Below are 22339 nucleotides of genomic sequence, written 5' to 3'. Positions count from 1 at the left end.
CCTCAGGGATCAATAAATTGTTATAGTTAAATAGAATATTTTGCTATTTTAATTCTATTTAAAAATAGTACAAGATCAGACATTTCACATAACAAAAGTCACAGAATAAAATGTTTATCATAAAACCTGCCAGATTATGTATATCAATATCTTGTTATCTTTGAATTATGGGATAAGTAAAATTTTTCAAAAGTAGCAAACCTGCTAGGCCGCTGGGTGCATTTCAAATGCAGAGTAATGTTCCAGGCAGCACAAAATAGTCAGTCTATTTGACAAATGTGTGACAAGGATGACTGAAAGGTATCAACATTAAATTCATTGAAAATAAATGGCTTTCAGAATGGACCAGAAAAAAACAAGACAAAAACATTTTTAACTAAGAAAAACTAAATGTTTCTGATGTAACATAGACATGTATCTCACAGTGTGCAAACGCTGGTCAACATTAATATGTCTAGAACCTTTCCTTAGCATGGGAAATGGCCCATAGAGAGAATAGACAAGTTTAGATTTACTACCCACGCTATTTTTTTGTGCCTATATTAAGTCTGTATGGATAGTGGGATGAAGGTTCAAGATTAAAGTTTAATACTTAGCAATGTATTCAGGAAAGCAGCTTGCATCTCTGCACCTCCTGTTGTACATGATGATGTTAGCAGGTGCACCAATGAGGTTGCCAGACCTGGGTAACCTAGTCAGCCGGGTTTGCAAACAATCTTAAGCTATTTCAGTGCTATGGACTTATGTAACAAATATTAACTGTTATAATTTATGTCAACTTTTTTTTTTCTTTTGAGGTAACATATGAGCTTAGGAGCAGGGACCAACTGTATGCAAAAAGCTGCAGAGCATTACATTATTTTTCACTGAGTCAGCAGTATAAGCCGCTCTTTTAAATTACAGTTAATAATTTGATTTAATATTAGTAATAACAAATACCACTTGATAGATGTTTAAGTACAGAATGTATGTGAGATACTCAATAATGTTGTGTTTAATCACCTACCCAACAATTTGGGTCACATTGCCTGCACAGTGGTTTAACTGCTGTAATAAAGCAACAGTACAATGTTAAATTCCAAATATATATAATGCAAGAATTCAAAAACTTTAGGTATAATTCAGTGCCAATATGCACAGTTTAAGTGCAATGTTGAAGTTAATGTAGAAAGCGTATAATGTAGTGATGTAATTGTAAAACAACCTGCTTCATATACCGGTATTATATGTATCTGTTTAACTGTATTTCTGTAGCCCCACAAGTATTCCCTTTGCCTTTACACAATATATTCAACTACTTAATAAGCCCCATTCCACTTCTTACTCACGTTTAGTTCCTACCTAGCTAACAAAAGTAATTAGATCCCATTCCAGTGAAAATCATGTGCATCCACACACTAAACCTTTCTGCTGCTGGTCCCAATCTGATGTATGCAAGTGGATTATCCAGTATAGTGAGGTGGTAAATGGAATAATCAGAGGAGAACAAACATTCAAATTGTCAGTGTATCAGGCACGATGAGAGGATACAGGCTTCGTGTTTGTAAATGCATTACTTATACCACTAGAGCTGTCACATCCATTTACCCAGGAGAGTGGGAGGGGAGCTTTAAGCCTTCTGGAATGCATCTTCAAAAACACAGAACAATAGAGGAAACTTGAGAAACGTGAGAAATTGCCTGTTGTGGCTTCTGTTCAAATATTTTAAATCCTTCTCCTATGTTCGAAACATCCTTTTTAATGGCATGGCCCAATCATGGAGTTCTGGAAAAAAAAAAGTAATTTAAATCAATGCCTTAAAACCTTAAATTAATACCTTGCAATGGTCACCGTTGGACATCTCTGAATTCTTTTGTCTGTCCATGTGTCCCTATGTCTCTGTGTGTATTTCTCAGCACATATCAACTGCTACCAGGGTTCCTCTTGACTTTTCAGAGTTTTGCACGATCGAGTCCAGAGGCACAGAGGGATCTTTTGGCTTAATTTGCATGTAAAGTGGAGCGCGCTCTTCTGTGGGCATGAGGTGCCTCCAGACAGCCCATCCCCTGTGGCCTGCCAGACTGAGCCAATCAGCGGCCCTCAGTCTTCCCTACCTGCTGGGGTGGGGCATGACAGCACAGTGCGCAACATCTTTAGGTCCTGTCAATCTCTTTACAGCCCGACTGGGGTCAACCTTCTGAAGAGCAGCAGGTTGGCAAGGACAAACACGACCCATTCACAAAGACGACTAAACCAGACAGACAAAAGGCATGGATAAGATATTAAAAAGGCTCACACAAATACAAGGATTGGCACTTTATAAGTATACAATAAAACACAAGTAGGGTAAAGAGACTGCGTGTAGACAGCAGAGAGAGTGGCACTTTGTGAAAAAGTCGATGTTGATGGAGGTTGCTGGGCATTTCGGGAGAGTGTTGAAACCATCTTATCGGAGTTAATAAAAGGAGAGGGTGTTGCTGGATGACCCATCATCTCTCTTCTCATCAGTGTGGTCTCCAGTCTCACAGCAGTAGCTAGAGGAGTGGGACCAGGCTCCAAGATTGTGTTTAGATAATGGCCATCTCCAATCATAGATAATCTGGCCCCATCTTTTCTTCACAGACACAGCAGCAGACAAGGTCAGGGGGAAAAAGATTCCTGGCGAGGCGAGGAGGAGATAGGGATGGGGCGGCTCTGAGATGATTTACTGCTGAGATTCACTCAGCTGCCTCCATCACCCTCCGTTAACTTTCTCATCCTGTCGTCTCTTCCCCTCTCGCTCTTTTTGTCTTCCATTTCTCACTCTCGCATTCCTCCATGAGACTTGTACTGAATCCCCACCTCTCTCTCTATCACTCGCTTCATCTCTCCCTTTGCACTGCAGTACCAAAGAGACAAGGAGAGGGAGAAAGAGAAAGAAAGGAAGCAATAGAGAGAGAGCAAGAGATGTCTACTTTTCCTCATTTCTGCCACTTTTGAGTTGGAGAAAATTGCTTGGGTTTCAAGTGGAGATAGAGTAACCTGTCTGTTCCTTCACTGACCGCAGAGCAAGTGAGCAGAAGACCCATGGCTCGATCGTGTCTCAGTATCTCTGAGTTGAAACTGTGGTTTGATAGAATTGGGGGGGGGGGGGGGGGGGGGGGGTGCTGTTAAGCACATCAGATAAATGTGGACTTTGTGGGGAAGAGGTCGGCTGACTCAAGTAACAGAAATAGATTCAAAGGCTGTGAAGCGCTCTTCCCATGCTCAATTCTTTCTTGATAATCCAAGGAAAGGATAAAATAAGACATGAGTCATTGTAACAGACAGCCAGAGATTCAGCTCTGCAATCCACAATGCCAGCCGAGTGGCAGGACTGTGTGGCGCAGGGCACCCCTAGACATTTTCTGAACTCTGGTTTTACCTCTCCTCCTGACACTCCCATATCCCCAGAGAGAGGACATCTCTCAGGGACGTTGTGCACAAAAGATAGGCTACTGGAGTCTCCAAATGGAGTAATGGGCCCTAATGCCTGCACAGGCACGTAATCGAGACCCCTGCACGAGTTCCCATGACAGATAATTGCTGATGTCTTGGTAGTGATAAATGTGACTCCATTCTCGAGGTGCAAATGTCCCGTTTCAGCCCTGGGTTTGACAATCTAGAGGCCCCACTGGGATTGGTATACCTGACTGGTCCTCAGCCTTCCACAGATGAATCCTTTGCTACTTTCTCTCCTTTAGTCAGCCCTAGCTGGGCTGTCTGTTTTCCTTTAACCGCAGACATTCATAGTAAATCTCATTTCATTGTCAGCTGCGACTCTGGTTTACTTCCATGGTCTGTCTGCTGACTTCCTGTTGCCATTAATGTTCAATATCTCTGTTGGGGCCTGTCTGCTTGGTCTTATTTCATTCTGTGCTGTGTCCTATCCTGTCCTCCCATATAGAAAGTTCATCTGACAGACTAGCAGGGGCTGTGCCAGCCTAAGAGCCCTCTGTATTTCATTCACACTGCCTGTTCATCTCCCTTCTCTTTCTGCTGAAAAAGGGTAGTAATTGATATTGGGACCCATCCATCCTCCCCTCTTAAGCCCAGAGATCCAATTTATCTTGGTGAGAATGCCGATTGGCTCTCGCCCAGGCCTTGTCGGTCAGACTTTGCCTGTTTTTAGATGGCCGTTAATTAAAGTGCCGCCATGACAAAAATAAGATCTACATGGGGGTGTGTGTGGCAATAGAAATGGGCCATCTGATTCACACTTGACCACATAAATCAGCGAAGTGGCTCAGTCTAATCTGACCTAGGCTGTCTAAATCACCACTCTGAAATGCAGACACAGACCGGTTCAATTAGATCCAATTCCACCCATGTAAATCTTTAACTGGCTTAATCTGCATTAACCTCAGTGATGTTAGTCACAAATGGCTTCAGAATGATCTAGTCAATCACCATGTCAGTCAGACTGAAGATGGAGAGTGAAGGCAGTGCAAGAGAATCAGTGCCATGTCAAAGCAGAATTTCACATTTTAATGTCACAAGTCATGCTTTAAACGCACAGGTTTACATTTTGAAAAAGAATATTCTTTTAATAGAAATGATCTTATTTAACTTGTAGAACTGCACCCACTGATGCATATACATTATGTCTATAGAGTTCAACTCTATACTATATTATATTATCCCTGTGTAATCATGTGAGAGTCCTATTAATGAGGCAGACAGACAGATAGGTAGCTAGGTAGATAGAGAAGTAGGTAGGTAGGTAGGTATGTACATTTATAGTGGATACTGTGCTGTACATATGTGTGTTGATTTTAGAGACGTAAAACGGGGACTGTGTATAACAATTAATTACTTGTGCTCTTATTTCTAGACAAAAACAGATGTATACCACAACAAGGTTCCAAAGTCCTTAAATCATGATAAGTCCCACTCTTCCCTTCATTCAGTGACTAATAATTAAAACACATTCAGTCAAAATAATGGTGTCTCTCTCCATCTAGTAGCTTCTGTAAGTGTGTGTGTTTGTGCTTATCTGTGTCTTTGTATGTTGGTATATTCCGCTGCCTCTTATGTGTAAGCAGACTTTACTATGGAGAGTGATTGATGGAATACATACGCTCACCATTCTTTTCCGTTTTCTCTTTCTCTCTCTTTTATTTCACTCTCTTTCTCTCCAGGTCTCTCTGTCTTGTCTTTGAACCACTCCCAGTGACTGTGAACCCGAGACAGCCCCTCTGCTGGCACAGATGGGAAGTCAATAGAAGCAAGTGACCTATATTATGGGCTACTCTACTAACTCCCAGAGTGTCTCAAGTGAGAGCAGAATATTAAGGATTGCGTGTGCGCTGTTCCAGTGTATTTGTGTGTTTGCGTGTGTGTTTTTTATGGGGATGTGCAACAGAGACCAGGAGAAGGTTAATTACCTCCTCGTCCTTCGCTGTCGGCTGGCTTCACCTGGATGGGCCGGTTCATCTGGAGAGAGAGAGGTAAAGGTAGAGAAAGAAAGAGAGGAGGAAGAGAAGGGAAATCCCAGGTTAGCACAAAACAATAGGAGCAACCTCTATAATACGCGAAGTGGGACAAGAACAACTGAAAAGTGACAGTGTTCCTGGGGTTAGTGTCCTGAGTTTGTCCTGCTCTATGAGCTGAATGCAAAAATCAAACAGTGATGATGCTGTAAAAGAGATGAATCTGTGCACTGCTCCATGCCAGCCTGTTTAATTAATCCAGGGCATTGCCTCTAGAGAGGTCTGAATTCCCCTCACAGTTCAGCAGAATTAGCACTTTTCAATGACGGAGCCACACTGGGTGTCAGATGGCACTTGGAGATTAATGCCATTACATCAGCCACTCCCAGACCCACAGGGAGAGGTCCTTTCAGGCTGGCCCTTGCTCGTCATGTCCCCCTCCTGGCTCCAGACTCCCAGTCACCAGCTACTGTATATTGTGCTCATCCCTGACCCTCAGCAATCCCTCTTTCTCTGCCTCTATACCTTCCCCCTCTCCCGCCTGTCTACTCCCAAGCCCTGTTGCAACTCATGGCCAATATGCCACTGGTGTGGACAGCCAACCCCACCCTGCCCCAGCGTCCTCCTCCTGCAAGCTATTGAGAGCCACCGAGCAGTGTAGCTGTGAAACAGCTTGTGAAAGGTTAACAGAAGGGAATCGATAAACAACCTTTGAAGATCCATTCTATAGTGAGGTGAAGGCAAAACGTTGCCAAGCTAACATAAAAAAAAAACCTTTTAAAAACTGCCTGCCATGAATAAAAGCTCCCCTGGTTATTTTTGCTCCCTTGTCTATAGTTTAATTTTTTTTCCTCACTCCCTGGAGTTTGAATATGAAAACAGAAAAACACTCAATCTTGTGCCTTCTCTGAAACAGGAATAATATCCCCTCTTTCCACTGTGAAAAGGGTGGGTGTTAACAGCTACCCTCGAAGACCCTTGCTTATTGAGACTACCCACGCATGTCATATTTGGCATTGTGTTTTATATTTGGCATGGTGTTTTTCTGGCTTCAGTCGGCTGTGGGCCTATCTTTCTAACTAGGCCATGCAAACAGGTCCAACGTGTGAGTGCCAGTGAATGGCACACGGTACTGCCCCCTCAGATCAGTCAGCTAGGGCAGCACAGTGGGTGTTGGGCCCTCAGGCAACGCAGCACTTGACAGCAGTTGACTACAGCCAAATATAGACCTAAGACTGCTGGACATGTATAGACAAGTGTTTACATGGTGACACCCTGGGGACGTAATGTACTCGCCTAGCAATATGCTGTGACACTGGAACAAAGTGATGACGGACGCATCACAAAGACAAGCAAATTAAGCCACACAGACAGAGACACTGATGTAGGCGCAGTCATGCCCATACAATTGGACCTGTGCACACACACTAATCTCTACACAAATGTAAATGCTAACTGTAAATTCGTCTGCAAATATGTAAAAACTTAGGCACATGTTTTTCCTAAGGTGGACAAAATCGATACTGTTTGACTTTGCAGGCACTAACAAACAAAAGCAATACTGAAAGTTGGCAGTGATTAGAGTCACATCTTGTCTTACAGTGTAGTGTTTGTGGGTATGTTGCCTTACAATTACCATGACCATCCTTATATGAACGGAAATACAAAGGTCATACACTGGGTTTCCGCACCTGTCAGTGTCTGATTAGTTGAAGCATCACTGGGAAGGACGCTGACCTGTTGACTCACCGTTAGTCACTGAATAAACATTATCCAAATGCCAACAGCAAGATTCTAGCATATTTTATGTGTCCTAACATTAAAAGTAAAGCAGAGGTGACTAATGCTTCTTTCCTTTTCCATATGTTCTCAAGGAAGATTGTGAGTCCAGATGTTTGAACTATAGCCATTACTGTGTCGGAGGCAGGCTTACTGAGTCTCTGAGAAAATGGAGTACACATAGAGTCCTGTTGGTTTGTGTTTATAGTGTGAATCAAGGGCAAAAGGGGCCCTTAGCATCATTATTATCATCTCTGTATGGCCTTAAAGAGCCAGAGAGGGACAGTTACATGCTATTATTTCTGGGTGAATAACAGCCATCAGTATTGCACTGAGTATGTTTACATGTGAGTCTGAGGTAAAGTTCAGGTAGGGTGAAGCATTGATGTATGTGAGTGTGCAGCGGAGAGAATTAAGGTCAGCTGAAGCATTGTAAGCAGTAAGTTAAGGTGTGTACATATTGAAAGAGTGTGTGTGTGTGTGTGTGTGTGTGTGTGTGTGTGTGTGTGTGTGTGTGTGTGTGTGTGTGTATGAGGGTGTCTTGACAGCAGCGCAGGTTGGGGGCAGAATTTGTCTCACATAAGAGGGTTAGGGTAGCCTGGAGCCCCAAGTGATCAGTCAGCTTCCAGGTCTTAAACAGCAGCGATTGGTCAAGAGGCTTCATTAGTAGCCCCTGAGCCACTGCAGCAACAAGAGCCATTAGACAACCCAAAAGTACACTTGGGGTTGCTAGGCAACCGAGCGGAGGTGGCCGGCAGGCAGGCAGGCGGGCAAGGCAAGCTGGTCGTTGGTCTGGGGGCTGTTAGCCAACCAATTGGCACTCCTTTCTTTCTTCTTTTTTTCTTTACTTGGTCCAAGGAGGTCATGGTGAGAAAGGAGGAAAAAAAGATTTCTCAACTCCCACCTTCCAGCATGTCCCACTTTCATGTCCCTTTTTAATGACTGTGACAATGAGTTTTCAGAGCGAGTCTGCCGCAACTTCTGCTCCAGCTTCCTGCCAAATTATGGAGTTCAGCCTGTTGCCAAACTATGGAGTTGTGAGTTGCGCTCACTTGCATATGGCAGTAGTTAAGATGTCTGATTCTCTGAGCTACTGTATAGTGCCCTCTGCATACATTTTCTTGTGCAAACAGAGGAAACGTTTCTAGCACACACGCTAATGCACAGAAATCCTTCACTTTACTTTACTTCACTTTACTTTATCCCCTCTCTCTCTCACTGTCACACACATAGGCACAAAAAGTCTAGGGGCTCAATAACAGCAGGTGGCTTAGGTGACATTTTAATCCCTTATTACTGAGTGCAGGATTAGCCAACAGATCAAGGCAGAGTTAATTATATGAATTCATCAGAGGCTGGGCGAAGAGGCAGCCTGCTTTCCCCTAAGGCCAGGTCCCACCCCCACCCCAACACCAACCCTTTGCACACACACACACACACACACACACACACATACAAACACACTGAGCAAGACGACAAGTGACATTACGTGTGTCTGAGAAACTAGCTAGTTTCTTATTATCATTGCGGCAGCAGATAACACATACAGTTGAGCCTCCAGAGATGCTGCAAGACAAATGACATCTACTACCTTCCCCTTGGGCCCTGCAAAGCGAACTGCATCTAGACATTGGAGAGGAAGACTACAGGCTTTTTCATCCTACAGACGTGTGGCTGCAGAGGCTGAAAGGAGTTCAACACCCCCCGTCTTGCTTTATCTTTGTCTCTCTCTGCCCCTTTGGCCTCCAAAACCAATATGCTTCCCACCACAGCCCCTTAATGGGTTGATCAATGCTGACAAATAGGCAGCTCATGCTGTCTTGCCTGGGAACTCACAGCTCTGTGCCTGTGTGTTGCTGCACTTAGGGAGGCCATCTCTTTTTTCTCCTCATCTCTCACCTTTTTCTGTCTTTCTTTCTTTCACTCACTTTTCTTCCTCTCGATATTTCCCACTCCTTCATGCTCTATTTCCTTTATGTCTATACATTAATTTTTTCTTTGTTCTAATCTCCAGGGGCAAATCTATATTTTTCATTCGGTTATGATGAATAAAAGTCAGCTGAAGTCACGGAGGGGTGGGAAACCAACAGTGCGGAAGAGAGAAACTTGCTTACATTTTCCAGGAAAGGATTGTGTGTAAGTTTCAGAGTCTATGTCCGTGTGTTTGTCCGTGCATGTATTTCAGTCGATCTGTCTTTGGCTAGTCGGTCTGATTGATAGCCATGCAGTGGAGAGAAAGAAAGACAAGGACACTATTGGCCTTTGACCGTGCTTGACCATGCTTTGTGAATACCACTGCTCTCAAAGCAAGCAAGGAGAAATGCTACCAGGCACTCAAAACACAGAATAATGTTCTCTCTGTGAGCGCTTATACTCTTCGTCCACTGGTGGGTCTCTCTGGCTATATCTCTTCCACTTCATTTCTGTTTAGATGACTAGCATTATCCAATTTTTTTTGTGATCTAAAGTTGAATTGGCCAGAATAAATGGCACTTGTGGGAAGGTCCTAACTTGTCAATTGAAATACATTTATCTTGTCAGTTGTTGCTGTTCGTATTTCTCAATTTTGGGGACATGCTAATCAACTATGACTACTTAACATACATGCTGTAATAATTTGTGCATCAACTAACTACTTTTCTGAGTAGATATTTGGTAAAGTGAGCACTGGGCTAAACCACAAAAAGTAATTTAAGTGTTACTCGCGCAATAAATGTCAAGTCACTCAGAAAAAGACAGTGGGTTAAATGCATACAATGAAATGAAATATATTTCCAAACGATGGTTTAACAAGACTGTAATGAAAATTAGCTCGGCCATATTGCCTATTTTAGCTACGCATTGACAACGATGCACGCAAGTATTGTGTCATGTGCACATGAGGCATAATGGAGGCATATCGGTGCACACCTGCTATTTTTGCTCTTCACTGAGCATCCACACTTCCACGCTCGACAGGCGTGTTGGGTGAAGTGGGATATTAATAAGAGGGTGTGGTGATGAATCATTACCTTCTCAGCCAGTCACATTACTCATCTCACTCAACTTTTAAACAGCTGTGCCAATCACAGTGGCATATGACGGATTTGGCTCCCCAAATTAAGGGAAGAGTCTAGACCCACTTGTCTAAATAGAAAAAAATATTCTATATTACAATATACAGTTTGTGTCTCCACAAATAGGGTGCCACAGGCAGATGATGAACCTCTGCATGATGAATTTATCTTTGTGGAGATACTGGTCACCATTTTTTCTCCATCTTCAATAATTCATTGTTTTTTTGTGAAAGAGACTCTGATTCATTTTATAACTATATGTGCAGTATAATTTGTATAATACAAGTAAACAATAAATAAAGAGTCAAATTGTCCTTCTGGTTGACTTTAGTTTGTTCTACTAAATTAAAACAAAAAATTAATAGAGTTAGACTCATTTACGTTTGGCTGCATCTACAAGCAACAACAAAGCCACTACTGCCAAAACTGTGATTGAGCATTAGCCTGTTTGAGCCCTGCATAAACTCACAATTCCCACAAATAAATCCGTTTACATGACTTCCCCTAGAGAACTGTGGAAATGTTTTTGTTCTTCCAAAACAATTAACTTGTTTCCTGACTCACCACTGTCAAATTGAACTCAAACAGTTTCCGCTCTTTGAGTTCAATTTGAGTCCAAACCCATGTTTCCGCTCTACCACATCATGTTGTTCATCGCAGCTACAGATCAAGCTCTACAGCAATTTGAAATGTATTAAACATAGAACACAGTACTACTTTGCAACACTTGTTGAACTCTACATGCTGCTGGTGTCCCACTATAACCCAGTGACTGGTGAGAACTAGCTGTAATGAAGTTTTGTGATTTAGTGAGAATAGTAAATTTTTAAGCTTAAGATTTAAGATTTTAAGTCATAATATTTTTCATGAAAGCTTTGACCTTTTCACAATGAAATCGTACAAACAATTAACTGAATTAAAAAAAAAAGAAATATTAATTATACCAGTTAATTAATTTTGCTTTGCTGTTATTTCATTTCAGCTCCTTTCATTTGATCTCACACATCAGATACTGTATTGTTTTCAAATCATCAGGTACCATTCCCTTGATAAGCCATCCATTTTTTGATGCCTCTCATTATCATTCTGCTGTTAGGTTGTCAGTGAATTCATTGGAGCTGGTGGTGCCATTTACGGCCTTTTAAGCTCAATTAAAGATGTTTAATGCAGACTGACTTTCCTTAAAGAGCCAACAAAGAGCCAGTGGTGATGGTTGAGATTAAAGAAGTGTCATCAGGACGCTGACCTTTGACCATAATTAGTAATTGGTTTAATTACATTTGTTATTATTTTAGGTAAAACATTTTTTGTTATGAATTGCACCAGCCCATTTGAAATGAAAATAGTAAATGCCAAAAGACAGCAAAATTGCACTTGCCCAGATTAGATATTTTATGCAATCAGGATATATTCAGGTACTTTTTCTCCTTTGAATGAAAAAAACACAATTATCTCACTGTAGGCCTATCTCAGTGGCAAGCAAGTTCCCAGATCCTGCACAGCCTGTACTGTACCAACCCAAATTACTGCCTCCATCACCCATCGCTCACCCGTCAGGACATCCTGCCCCTCATTTCTGTGTGGAAGAGAAACAGGACTAGCACAGCGGGAATGAGTCTTTCTCTCAAATTGGTGTGCGAGTTCACAGCAGCCTTCCTGTGAGGCCAGTGAGTCAGGAGAGGTTGGGCCTGCCGTGTGTGTTGCAGGAGATGGGTTAGAGCTGGAGTGATCACACACTGCTTGTCTCCCTCGAAAACACATGAAGGAGGGCTGTGTCTGCCTCACTGTGAAGAAGAGGGAGAAGGGGCGCTGACAGCTCAGCAGAGGGTGGCTGGCGGTGAAATGCGGCCTATTTTTAGCCCTGAGACCGAGCTCCTATTTAAAGACAAGGTAGTGGGGGTCGGTTTGGGAAGGTGAAGGGGGGCAGAAACAGCAACAACAAAAAAAATGTTTCTCGTATCCAGCTAACACAGTAGTCCCTGGTGTGATGCTGCAGCGTCATAGGGGAACATCTCTGTGTTTGTGTTTTGTCTCTGTAATCTCTGTCCCGTTCTCCATAATTACCTGGCAATTGATTCCCCCTGGAGCAGGATTTTGGCTTTTAATTTATCTCTATGAATCCGGTATTGGCTCTTTGGTCCTCTGAGAGGCCCAACTGAACATCTGAACCAATCATTACCACCCCACCCTGCTTGGCCCAGTCCGACCCCATCTAGTCTTGGGGACTACAGCCCAGCCTGCATGCATAATAGCCCTATCCTCCCTTCCTACTTTTATTTTTACTCTACCGGTGCCCACCAGGCCTCCTCTCAAGGTGGGACAGAGGCAGACAGAGACAGAAAGTGGATGAGAAATCGAGCCATCATGTTATCCTCTGCTCCATAAAGCCTCTGTTCTTCCTCTGAATGTAGATGGATTGCTGTGTAGATCACGGAAACCAATGGCCAGCGCACTATATTACATTTATTGCCCCGTTTTTTCCTCTCTATCTCCCTCCCTCCTCTTCCCGTGGATATGGGGGGCGTGGGGGGTGGAAAGAAGGACAGGGGGAGTCTGGGTAGAGGTGCATCAGGGGGAAGAGGGGGGTGACGATTCGACACAGTGAGACAAGACTAACAAATTAGTCAAAGTGACAGGGAGTTTTATGAGGTCTGCTCTTGTGAGGCGACTGCTGCTCTCTCCTCTCTCTCTCCCTGTCTCTCTCGCTTTCTCTGGGCCGCAGGGAAACTATGCTGGGGCTATGTGTGTATGTGTGTGTGTGCGTGCGTGTGTGTTCGTGTGTGTGTGTGTCGTACATATGTGTGCATTTGAAAAAGAGACAACTATTGAACGAAGTGGTGGACTAAGTAAGGAGGAAACAAGCAAGCAAGTGTAAGAAGAGAAAGAGAGACTGGTGAAATATGGGATACAAGAGGCTCAAGGATTAGGAAACAAGTCTATGCACTGAGTTCTGCTTTTGGTTGCCTTCAGTCCCAAGATATTGAAGGGGGAAGGGGATTTATAAAGTAAGCCATAGTGTGTTAACTAAAGTACCTGGGTGAATGTGTAGTATCTATATATTAATTGCTCTAAATAGCAAGTATTTAACAGATCTTGACTTCTTTGAAGTACTATTCAACATGGTGTGTATGTTGAGCTGTTTTATTAATGCAGATATTCTGTGGATCTCCCACAATTTCAGGAGAGAGTGAATATGTTTGTGTATGTATATGAGATCTGTGGGAAAACAAAACAATCTGAGCTGATAATAGTATACACACACCACTGCCAATGCATATCACCAAACACAGAAGGTTAAATGTCCAGACTCAAGCCGTGCACATAAACAAAAAGCCAGAACAGGAATTGCAACAATAACCTGGTGCCTCCCCAGGAGCATCTATCACTCCGCAAGGCCACAGCAAAATGTTTCTGAGTCGGTACCGGGAAAACAGCTAAAGTGGCTCACAGTATAAAGAGGAGTGGGAGAATAATAATAAGTGGAAGGTAATGACACCCCATGCATCTGTCAGATTTATGAGTATATCGTGCTCTGCTTCTCTCATATACCTGGCGACCGGGTCTGCACTCCAGCCCGTACACACCACAATGCTGATGAGAGGAGTCAGCGGTAAGCAATCACAGAGCACAGAGCGAATGAGAGAATGGAGCTGGACTCGCTCTGCTATGGGCAATGACAACATCCACCATTTGAGCACTAGGCCCAGAGCACGCACGCGCACGCGCGCGCACACACACACACACACACACACACACACACACACACACTAACACATGCCTCTAAATGGCCAGCAAAAATGCACAAAATCACAAAGGCATATCATACACAGGCAACCAGAGGCGTGTCTAGAACATCTAGGATAGGGGGTCCAGTATGGGGATGGGCTCAGAGGAGAGCCTATGATCAATATGTCTGAATATATAGACATACAAAGATTTATATGTAATTATTATTATTACGCTCAGGAATAGATGGCAGCATTATACAGTGTGCTGGTGGGCTGTAAAAGATAGTATTGATCCAGTAAAACAAAAAAACTGCCCATTTCAAAATGAGGTAGAAATGCATTTGTTTACTTTGCTTTGGCTTGTCTGGCCTTTAGGATACATGAAACCAACATAATTATGGTGAGAAATGTGAAATGTAAAGAAAACTGTATTTGTTTGCAATGATAATTCCACGTAGTTGTTCTAATTTAGCCAAAGCCTGATGCCTGGTCTTGAAACAGCATGTTTATCTTGGATGCAGGCAGACAAGAAGTTCAACTAATGTCAAGGTTAGGGAATGGTATGGTAGACGTCCCCGTTTTCGGAAATGTCCACGCTTTTAACTGTGTTAATCATACACTGTATAAGGTGTTGACAGACCTGAAATCAGATTTTACATGGCCAGAAAGACTGGACGGCAGAGCATAAAGGTGTTGCGCCGAAAAGTGATTGTTGGCCAAAAATGTATTGCCGTCCGCAGGAGCACGCGCAGCATGTTAAAGTTGTATCACCCAGTATGTTTATGTCTACAGCTGCTTTTTATCAGGGTCAAACAGACATAACAAATTCAAATAAACATCACTTTATGTCCGTGGTAATAGCAAAGGTATGTCTTTGTGATACCTTAAAGTTTCTTTTAACAGAATAATCACAATTGTGTTTATAGCATAACCAGGCATGACATTTACATGATTATAGGCAATAATAGGAGCCTGTTGTTGCAGATGGATTATGTGTTTGGTAGGCTTATGTCTAAAATCCTTGTTTATGTTTAAAACGGAATATAGCTATAATTAACATGACTTACTGCTTAGTTATACATAAAATAACTCTACATTATTTAACTTTCTGTGTACCAACCAATCCAGACCTTTTTACCTGTTAAAATACCTTTAAATGGCCAATAGAAACCCTAACATGCAGTATTTCACTTGCCAGAAAGTGATTGCTGCTTCTAGTTATTGACTGAAAGGTAGATTCTGCCTCAAAATGGCTTGATTTCATTCAGAAATTACATTTGACAAATTATAACTCAACTAGGAGCCTACTTTTTACCTCTTAAATTACCTTTAAATAGCCAAAACAACACATAAAATGCGCTATATATGCCAGAAAGTGGTTTCAGCCTCTAATTATTGACTGAAAGGTAGATTCTGCCTCGAAATGACTTGATTTCATTCAGAAGAGTTATATTTGACGGATTATAAAACTGAAATCCCCCATTTTTTATTTCATATATAATAACATTATATTTTTTGATGGCATACTGACCACCAAACCAAAAGTGTCCCCGGTTTTCATTTCAGAAATCTGGTCACCTTATTGTATGGTCTGTTTTAGGGGTGTCTGAAATCATATTTCAAGATTATTGAGGCATGAATATGGGAAATAGAATGTGCTATTTACAATTACTGGTAAGAAAGACTCCCCTGAACTGTTGTTTTGTTTAACTGGGACAGACCACACAACCCCCCCCCCCCCCCCCCTTTTTTTTGTGGGCTGTGCTCAACTGTGTTTCAAGTCTGACACTCATTTTCACTTTATATTTAATTGGGTGTTTTTTGAGATGATTTTCGTCTTTGCTGTTTTTGCTATCACCACTGATTAGGTCTTTGTTTTAGATTTAGTTTCCATGGAGCCAAATCCATATATTTGGAAATTGAGGTCAGGTTTATCAGGTTTAAGATAAAATCTCACAAAGGCTGCTGATAATATGATGTACGTACAGTATTACACACATGTGTACGTGGCACACACTTTTTATATATAGTCTATGGGCAACACACACACACAGAATTGACAAGGAATTTACAAGCCTGACCACATGCACACAAGCATGCACTCACAGGTTGCTAGTAATGGAAGGCACTGATGGAATGGATATGCTCATGAAACAGACACTATCATTGTTTAAAAGTCTCATAAATACACACAACAAAAGAGAAGTAAAATAATAATAATAATGAAACAGAAGATGTATTGTTGTAATGAGCAATGGAAGAGTGATATTACACACAAAACTGTAGGCATATGGATAACCAAGCACACAGAGACATACACACTAATTCATACTTGCTTGGTTTCATACACATACACGCTCACACATGCTGGCAAACCTGTGCAGAGATGCCTTTAGACATATACTAGCATACACACAGACGCAAGCACACAGCCCTGCAAGTGTGTTCCAAGGAGCCGTTAGCACAGAAGGCTGTTTGTGAAAATGATCACATCAATCGAAGTGATAGATAAAAGACTGGGAGCAATTGATAAAGTGCCACAATTATTTGGAAGATGAATGGGTGAATTTGCTTTTGAAATTGGACTGGATCTCAGTGCAATGGAACAGAACTCATCATCATCAATGAGCCTGCCATTAGATTGCTTTCTGTCACAGCCCAATATCAGCCCGGACAATTGGATCCATCTGCCAAATGGGATCAAATAGACCTACTCACACAACATCAGAGGTGATGTATAGTGACCACGTGTAAAACATATTATATTGCAAATTCACAATACATCATTGTGTACGTTGTTGTGTCTGCTTGGGTGTAACGTTTGCCATCACAGCATATGGGTTTGCTCAGTAGAAATGATTTGAGATACATTAAGTGAACACAAGTATGACATAGAGGGAAATAATAACACAAGCAATGCAAGGAGGGAAAAAAACATGTTGCTTAAAAGCCACAAATGAACCCATCAATTCATATAATGTGTGAGATGCTTGTAAAGAAAAGGTATAGTGTGAATAGCTTGAGATAGATGTGCAGTTAGGCGGGCTATTGCAATATGGGAGAGGATTCATTTTTTCACATCTTCCAACAACACCAGGATATTTTTCTTTTATTACTATTATTTAAAAGAATATTTGCAAAGTTGCAACTCATAAAACTTGCACTATCGTATCACATAATTTATTTAAGCCTATAAATCCTTTGGCTTTTGCAGTAATATGCCTCATAATGATGCATTGGTTAACACAGCCTGAATATTTGAGCCACATAAAAAAGGTAATAGATTAAACCAGGGGAGTGTATAGAGCTCCAGTGTGTATGTGTGTGACTATGTGCGGGTGTGAGCGGAGCTTTCAGTAAAGAAGTATTACTGCAGCTTACACAGGCCTTAGCAAACAGAAGAGCACATCAGAATGCACTGTATCTTCCTTGCATACACATGCACAAAGCAACAGAAGAGGGACAAACGCAGCAGGGGGTTGGAGGGAAACACACTAAGTAATGTGTTGTGCTGGGAGGGAGGTGTCAGGGGTGTGACGATTCAGAGGGAGCGTGTAAATGGGCTGCTATTAAGGGAGAGGAAGGCTGAATTATTGTTTATGGCCACAGATCTGTCCAGAGAAAACATCTTTGCGCCTAAAATTAGTTATTTACCTTTTTTGTCTTCAGCGGCTGGAGTATCTACTACGTCTAATTCACATGCACTATAAATCACCCACATCTGCTCCTACCTGTAAATGTGTCAGAGCGGATGACACTGTACTTATGTCTTTATTTGCTGTATTCAAAACACATTTTATTCTATTCTGTATGTGTTATAATTTTTGTATTTTATTCTGTTGTGTTCTAGTCTCGTGTCTGGGGTAGCTAAGGTGAAGGCTGACTATTTCTATCTAAGGCAGTGACAGGCAAAACTTAACTGAAATGTAATTAAACTTTTCCAAACACAGATACACACTCATAGATACGCCTACACTGTACCATTTTCTACCCACATTTGCAATGAAATGAGCTTCTTTCTGCTTGTCTGTGAGTGAGTATGTGTACCCTGCATCCTGATATATCCTTCACCATCACATCCTTTCTTTTCTTCTTCTTCTTCTTCTTCTCATTGTCTCTGTCAAACTCAAGCACACAAAAATGCCCACAGACATACACACAGTCACATGCATACACACACATACACACATTGTTCCTGTGCGGTCAGTGTCTGGGGGAGCTCTGTGGGGACCTGTGCTGTCAGAGAGCAGACCACACAGTGTCCCTGGTCCCTGCTCCACCTGCTGTGACAGCTAATTAGGCCTGGCCACAAAGGCTGGCCTGTCTGGGTGCTGGAGTGGGTGTCATGGCATGGCCTGGCAGGGCATGGTATGGGATGGCACTGGAATAGCGTAGCCAGCTGATAAGGTGCACTGCCATGTTGTCCGGGGACATGCTTAACCCGGGAACACCCGTGACCACAGTGGTGTGTTCTTGTCTTCGTTAGGCTCCCCTTCAGTCATTAATTACCCTCACGCACTTCTATTAGTCCTCCATTTAGGCTAATCAACAAGCAGGGCCCTCCGCTGACATCATTAGCTCTCATAACAAGCAGTGGCATTTGGGGATGGGCCCTTCAGAGCCGCTTGTGAACATTAACCCTTTCTCAGCAGTAATGAGCCATTCTTATCTTGTGGTGCACCTCAGGGTCCTTTGTCCTGCTCCTGTTGTCCAACAGCCCCCAGACTGTTTTTCTTGCACCACTGTCATTAGGAGACAGCAGCAGCTAGCGCCAAAGCTGCGGTCGCTCCAGGCAGACAAGGAAGCTTAAATAGTATGGCAGGAAGTTAACACTGCAAAGGGGGGCAATGTATTTTTGGGAGGGATGGGGATCAAAGGCGCTGAGGAAATGGGATGAGACAGGGCAGTCTAAGCCCTTTGGGTGTGTGTGTTTCTTTGAGTGTGTGTGACTTATATTAGATATGAGGAAAGGAAGGAAACACAGGTTGGAGTTGGTGACAGAGAGCTCAGCCGTTTGCCTGGACCAGCAGGGAGCAAGGAAAGGGAGAACGACCCCCTGAGCGACTGCACAACCTCCTGGGGTTTGAGCTGCTGGTTAGACGTAATATTAAAAACACACACACACAAATACACAGACTGAGCTAAAATTTGCCAGTTGTCCTCAAGGAGTAAACATGCCTAACTTAAAATTGTATGTTAGGACTTTTTGAGTGTCACACACCAACGTTCACAGCCATGTAAACACATTCTTTCATGCCGCAAACATATACACATATATGTAACTCTTGCATCATAAACATACATGTTTATATACACGTATGTTCATGTCTGTGATTCAGAATATCTCTTACAGATGCATGCATGTGTGACTTTTACATTGGTGATATCAAACAGGAATACCACATGCTTCAACACAGCTGTGTCGGAGCTGGTATTAGACCATATTGTGCCAGCTATCACAATGATTCACACGTGAACACACATCTAACTCATGCTATCTAACATATGAACGTGTATTTGTGTGTAACTAATACCACCTCCCATGCAGATGCACATGCTATTCACATACTAAAAAGTGACTTCTGCTTCATAAGTCAGGCAAGAATCACAAATGTTTGCATGTGTGGAAGATGGAAGATCATGACCCAATCAAGCCTTGGATGTGTCAATTATGAGGTAGAAGTGTCTATGTTGTGGGCACAATGTCACTGTTCACATTACCTTCAAACTAATGTCTTAGCTTAATGTAAATTATTAAATTATTATTTATTAATTATTATTAACTTGGATTTTGTGATCAGAGTTGTAACTTTCTATACTATCTCACAGATTCAAACCCACAGACATCTGTAGCAAGGTATTTTCGTGCAAGTCACATGGGCGAGTTGTAGAGCCAAATAAAGATGCTGATGCACATGCATTATGGGCACGGAAGCAGGAAGCAAGACAAACTTTTTTAGTGTTCTGTATGTGCTTGGCAAGCAGCTTTCATCAGAATGAATGGGGCACCATGTTTGAATACCTCATACATTGTTTAATACATCCATCATAACTAATCACCTGTGGAGTATAGCTGGGAGCAAAGAACTTAGCAATCCCAGCCAACTTTACGGACCGAAGACCACATTCAGTAATTTACCCAAACTACGGACTACGCTTAAAATAAGCAGAAGGGGCGAGACAAGTACAACAAAGTCAGAGATACCTTCATTAAGCTTATATGCATGGCTTCAAGTTGACTCTGAAGGCAAGATCCTAGCCAATTACTGCATAACAAAACGTGCGCTCAGGGCAATGGGTAGCCCTCTCTGTTCTTTACTTATTAATCCCTGCCAGGCATGCTGTATGGTGTCCTGAATGACTCTTCATGGTGAAAAATTTATGTCATCTCGTTGTCTTCCTTCTGTCTTGCTCACCTTCCTTATAACCATTGCTGACCAGTAACTGAATATTCCTGTCTTCTAGGCAGTAATTTAGAAGAGTATGCATGCACCACTCCTCACTGTGGGCTATTGAGGCTGAACCGTGTGAAGCACGGCTTTAAAGTCTTCGCTGAATAATGTAGCCGTGTTGGTGAATGCTATGTGACACATAAGCTGCGGAGCAACTTTGAAGTGCAAGACATTTTAAAGATGTTGGTAATGGCTAAAAAGGAACTTTTCCTCCTAGAACAAAAGACTCTGAGAATAAACACACAAAGCAAGAGCAGTTTTTAGAAAAATAAACTGTATTGCACTGTGTACAATATGATAGTGTACCTATGTTTGTTTGTTTTTTGATTCATTTGTTGGTTCATTTTGCTCATTTGCAAGCCCACAACAAACAAACATATGCACACATTCAATCAAGCATACACACATGTAATTTGTGTCAAGAGAGGTTTGGTTTGAAAGGGGTTAATACACTATTTTCTAGCTCTTATCGGTGCTTGTAAAAGGATAAGGAGAGGAAAAGTAAGAGATAGAGGGAGGCGGGAAGCGAGAAAATGCCATTTGGGGGGAGAGCCAAGTGGGTCTGCTAAATGAGTGGATTCTTATGCAAATGCATGCTAATTTATGCACACAAGGCAGTGGCAGCGCCCGAGGCTGCTTTGATTGGCAGTTGCAGGTCTGTGTGTGCTGAGGAGGGACGCTTGGCTCCGGGTGCTTCTGTAAAGTTGGGCACGGCTGCCTCTCCATGTTCTACATGCTCTGGATCCACCAACTGCACACGTCTGTAGCCTAGCCTCTCCACCGGACTAGTCCCAGCAACCAGCAGGGTTGGGTCCCATCCAAAAAAACTCTCCACACACCAAGAGCTCAGCTCAGCCAGCTTCAATTCCTCCATGGCTGGAAGCAGCCAGGGCATCATTATAAAATCAATGCCCCAGCTTCATCTTGCCTGGCTGTGTGTGTGTGTGTGTGTGTGTGTGTGAGAGAGAGAGAGAGAGAGAGAGAGAGAGAGAGAGAGCAGGAGGGGCAGCGTTCTGAGCTTGTTTGTGTGATTCTAGGGGGTGTTTGTGAGTGGCAGAACAGCAGAGGCGCCGATGCAATGCTCTCCACGCTCACTAATGGGCTGACAGAGAGGCTCTAGGTCAGGGCCTCCCATTACTTCAGGAGGCAAACTGGCTAAATGAATAGCAACCTGCACCTAGCTAACCACCCAGAGGAAATGTAAATGCCATTTGTTTCTTTGGCAAGGTGTTGTCATCCAGAGCAGTGGTACATATTGATAATGTAAACATAAATTCCTGAATACAGTGTTGCCCGAGTAATTGGGTGGCTGTTATTTATCATTTTTTGGCAGTTTTTTTTTTTGTATTTGCAAGGCAGGAGGAAGAAAAACAAATTTAGCCGGGCGAGGATGAAGCCATTACTCTGTCTATTACTCATTCACACAGGCCCCCGGGCCAATGGGAAAATACTTGGAAATCACCAACATAAAATAGAATATTTTCCCTAAAAATATAGTGCGTTTTTCGCTACCTCATAAATAGACTCTGTCGTGATGAGGTTTCTTGAAATGAAACAATGGAATATTTTTCCCCCTGCCATTTCTCTACAATAATATATATTATATGTATGATAGTACTCATGTATGTGTTATAAACATCTCAATCTAATGTGCCACCATGTGTTGCTTGTCCCACACAAGCAACACACACACACCACACACACACACCACATGTTCATGCACCCACAAGAACCCCCCCTTTCCGCCCAGCTTTTCACACGTGCCAAAACAGAATGGATATTTTTAAGGTCTGCAATTATACCCTCTGCAGAGTGTAGGCAGCAAAATTACTTGGTTGGCACCCCCTCCACCCCAATCCAACATCACCCGTGCACCTTATCTCAATGGGAAATAA

General features: G+C 42.5%; 1 protein-coding gene across 7 annotated transcripts in view; it reads right to left on the bottom strand.

Annotated features, from left to right (window-relative positions):
* celf6 (CUGBP Elav-like family member 6) overlaps positions 1-22339 on the bottom strand; it is a 136930-nt gene that overhangs the window by 35493 nt on the left and 79098 nt on the right. For all 7 annotated transcript variants that reach the window (XR_005442310.1, XM_038702239.1, XM_038702237.1 and 4 more), the window contains exon 3: positions 5385-5433. Coding sequence is in view for 6 of the 7 variants with exons in the window: in XM_038702239.1 (XP_038558167.1) it covers positions 5385-5433 (49 nt within the window). In the remaining variant the exon portion in view is untranslated. The remainder of the gene's footprint in view (positions 1-5384; positions 5434-22339) is intronic.

Source organism: Micropterus salmoides, unplaced genomic scaffold (assembly GCF_014851395.1).
Source record: "Micropterus salmoides isolate LMB-PRFRI ecotype aquatic unplaced genomic scaffold, ASM1485139v1 Ms_hic_scaffold_6, whole genome shotgun sequence".
In the NCBI taxonomy this organism is placed as follows: domain Eukaryota; kingdom Metazoa; phylum Chordata; class Actinopteri; order Centrarchiformes; family Centrarchidae; genus Micropterus; species Micropterus salmoides.
This window is presented reverse-complemented; position numbering and strand designations above follow the sequence as displayed.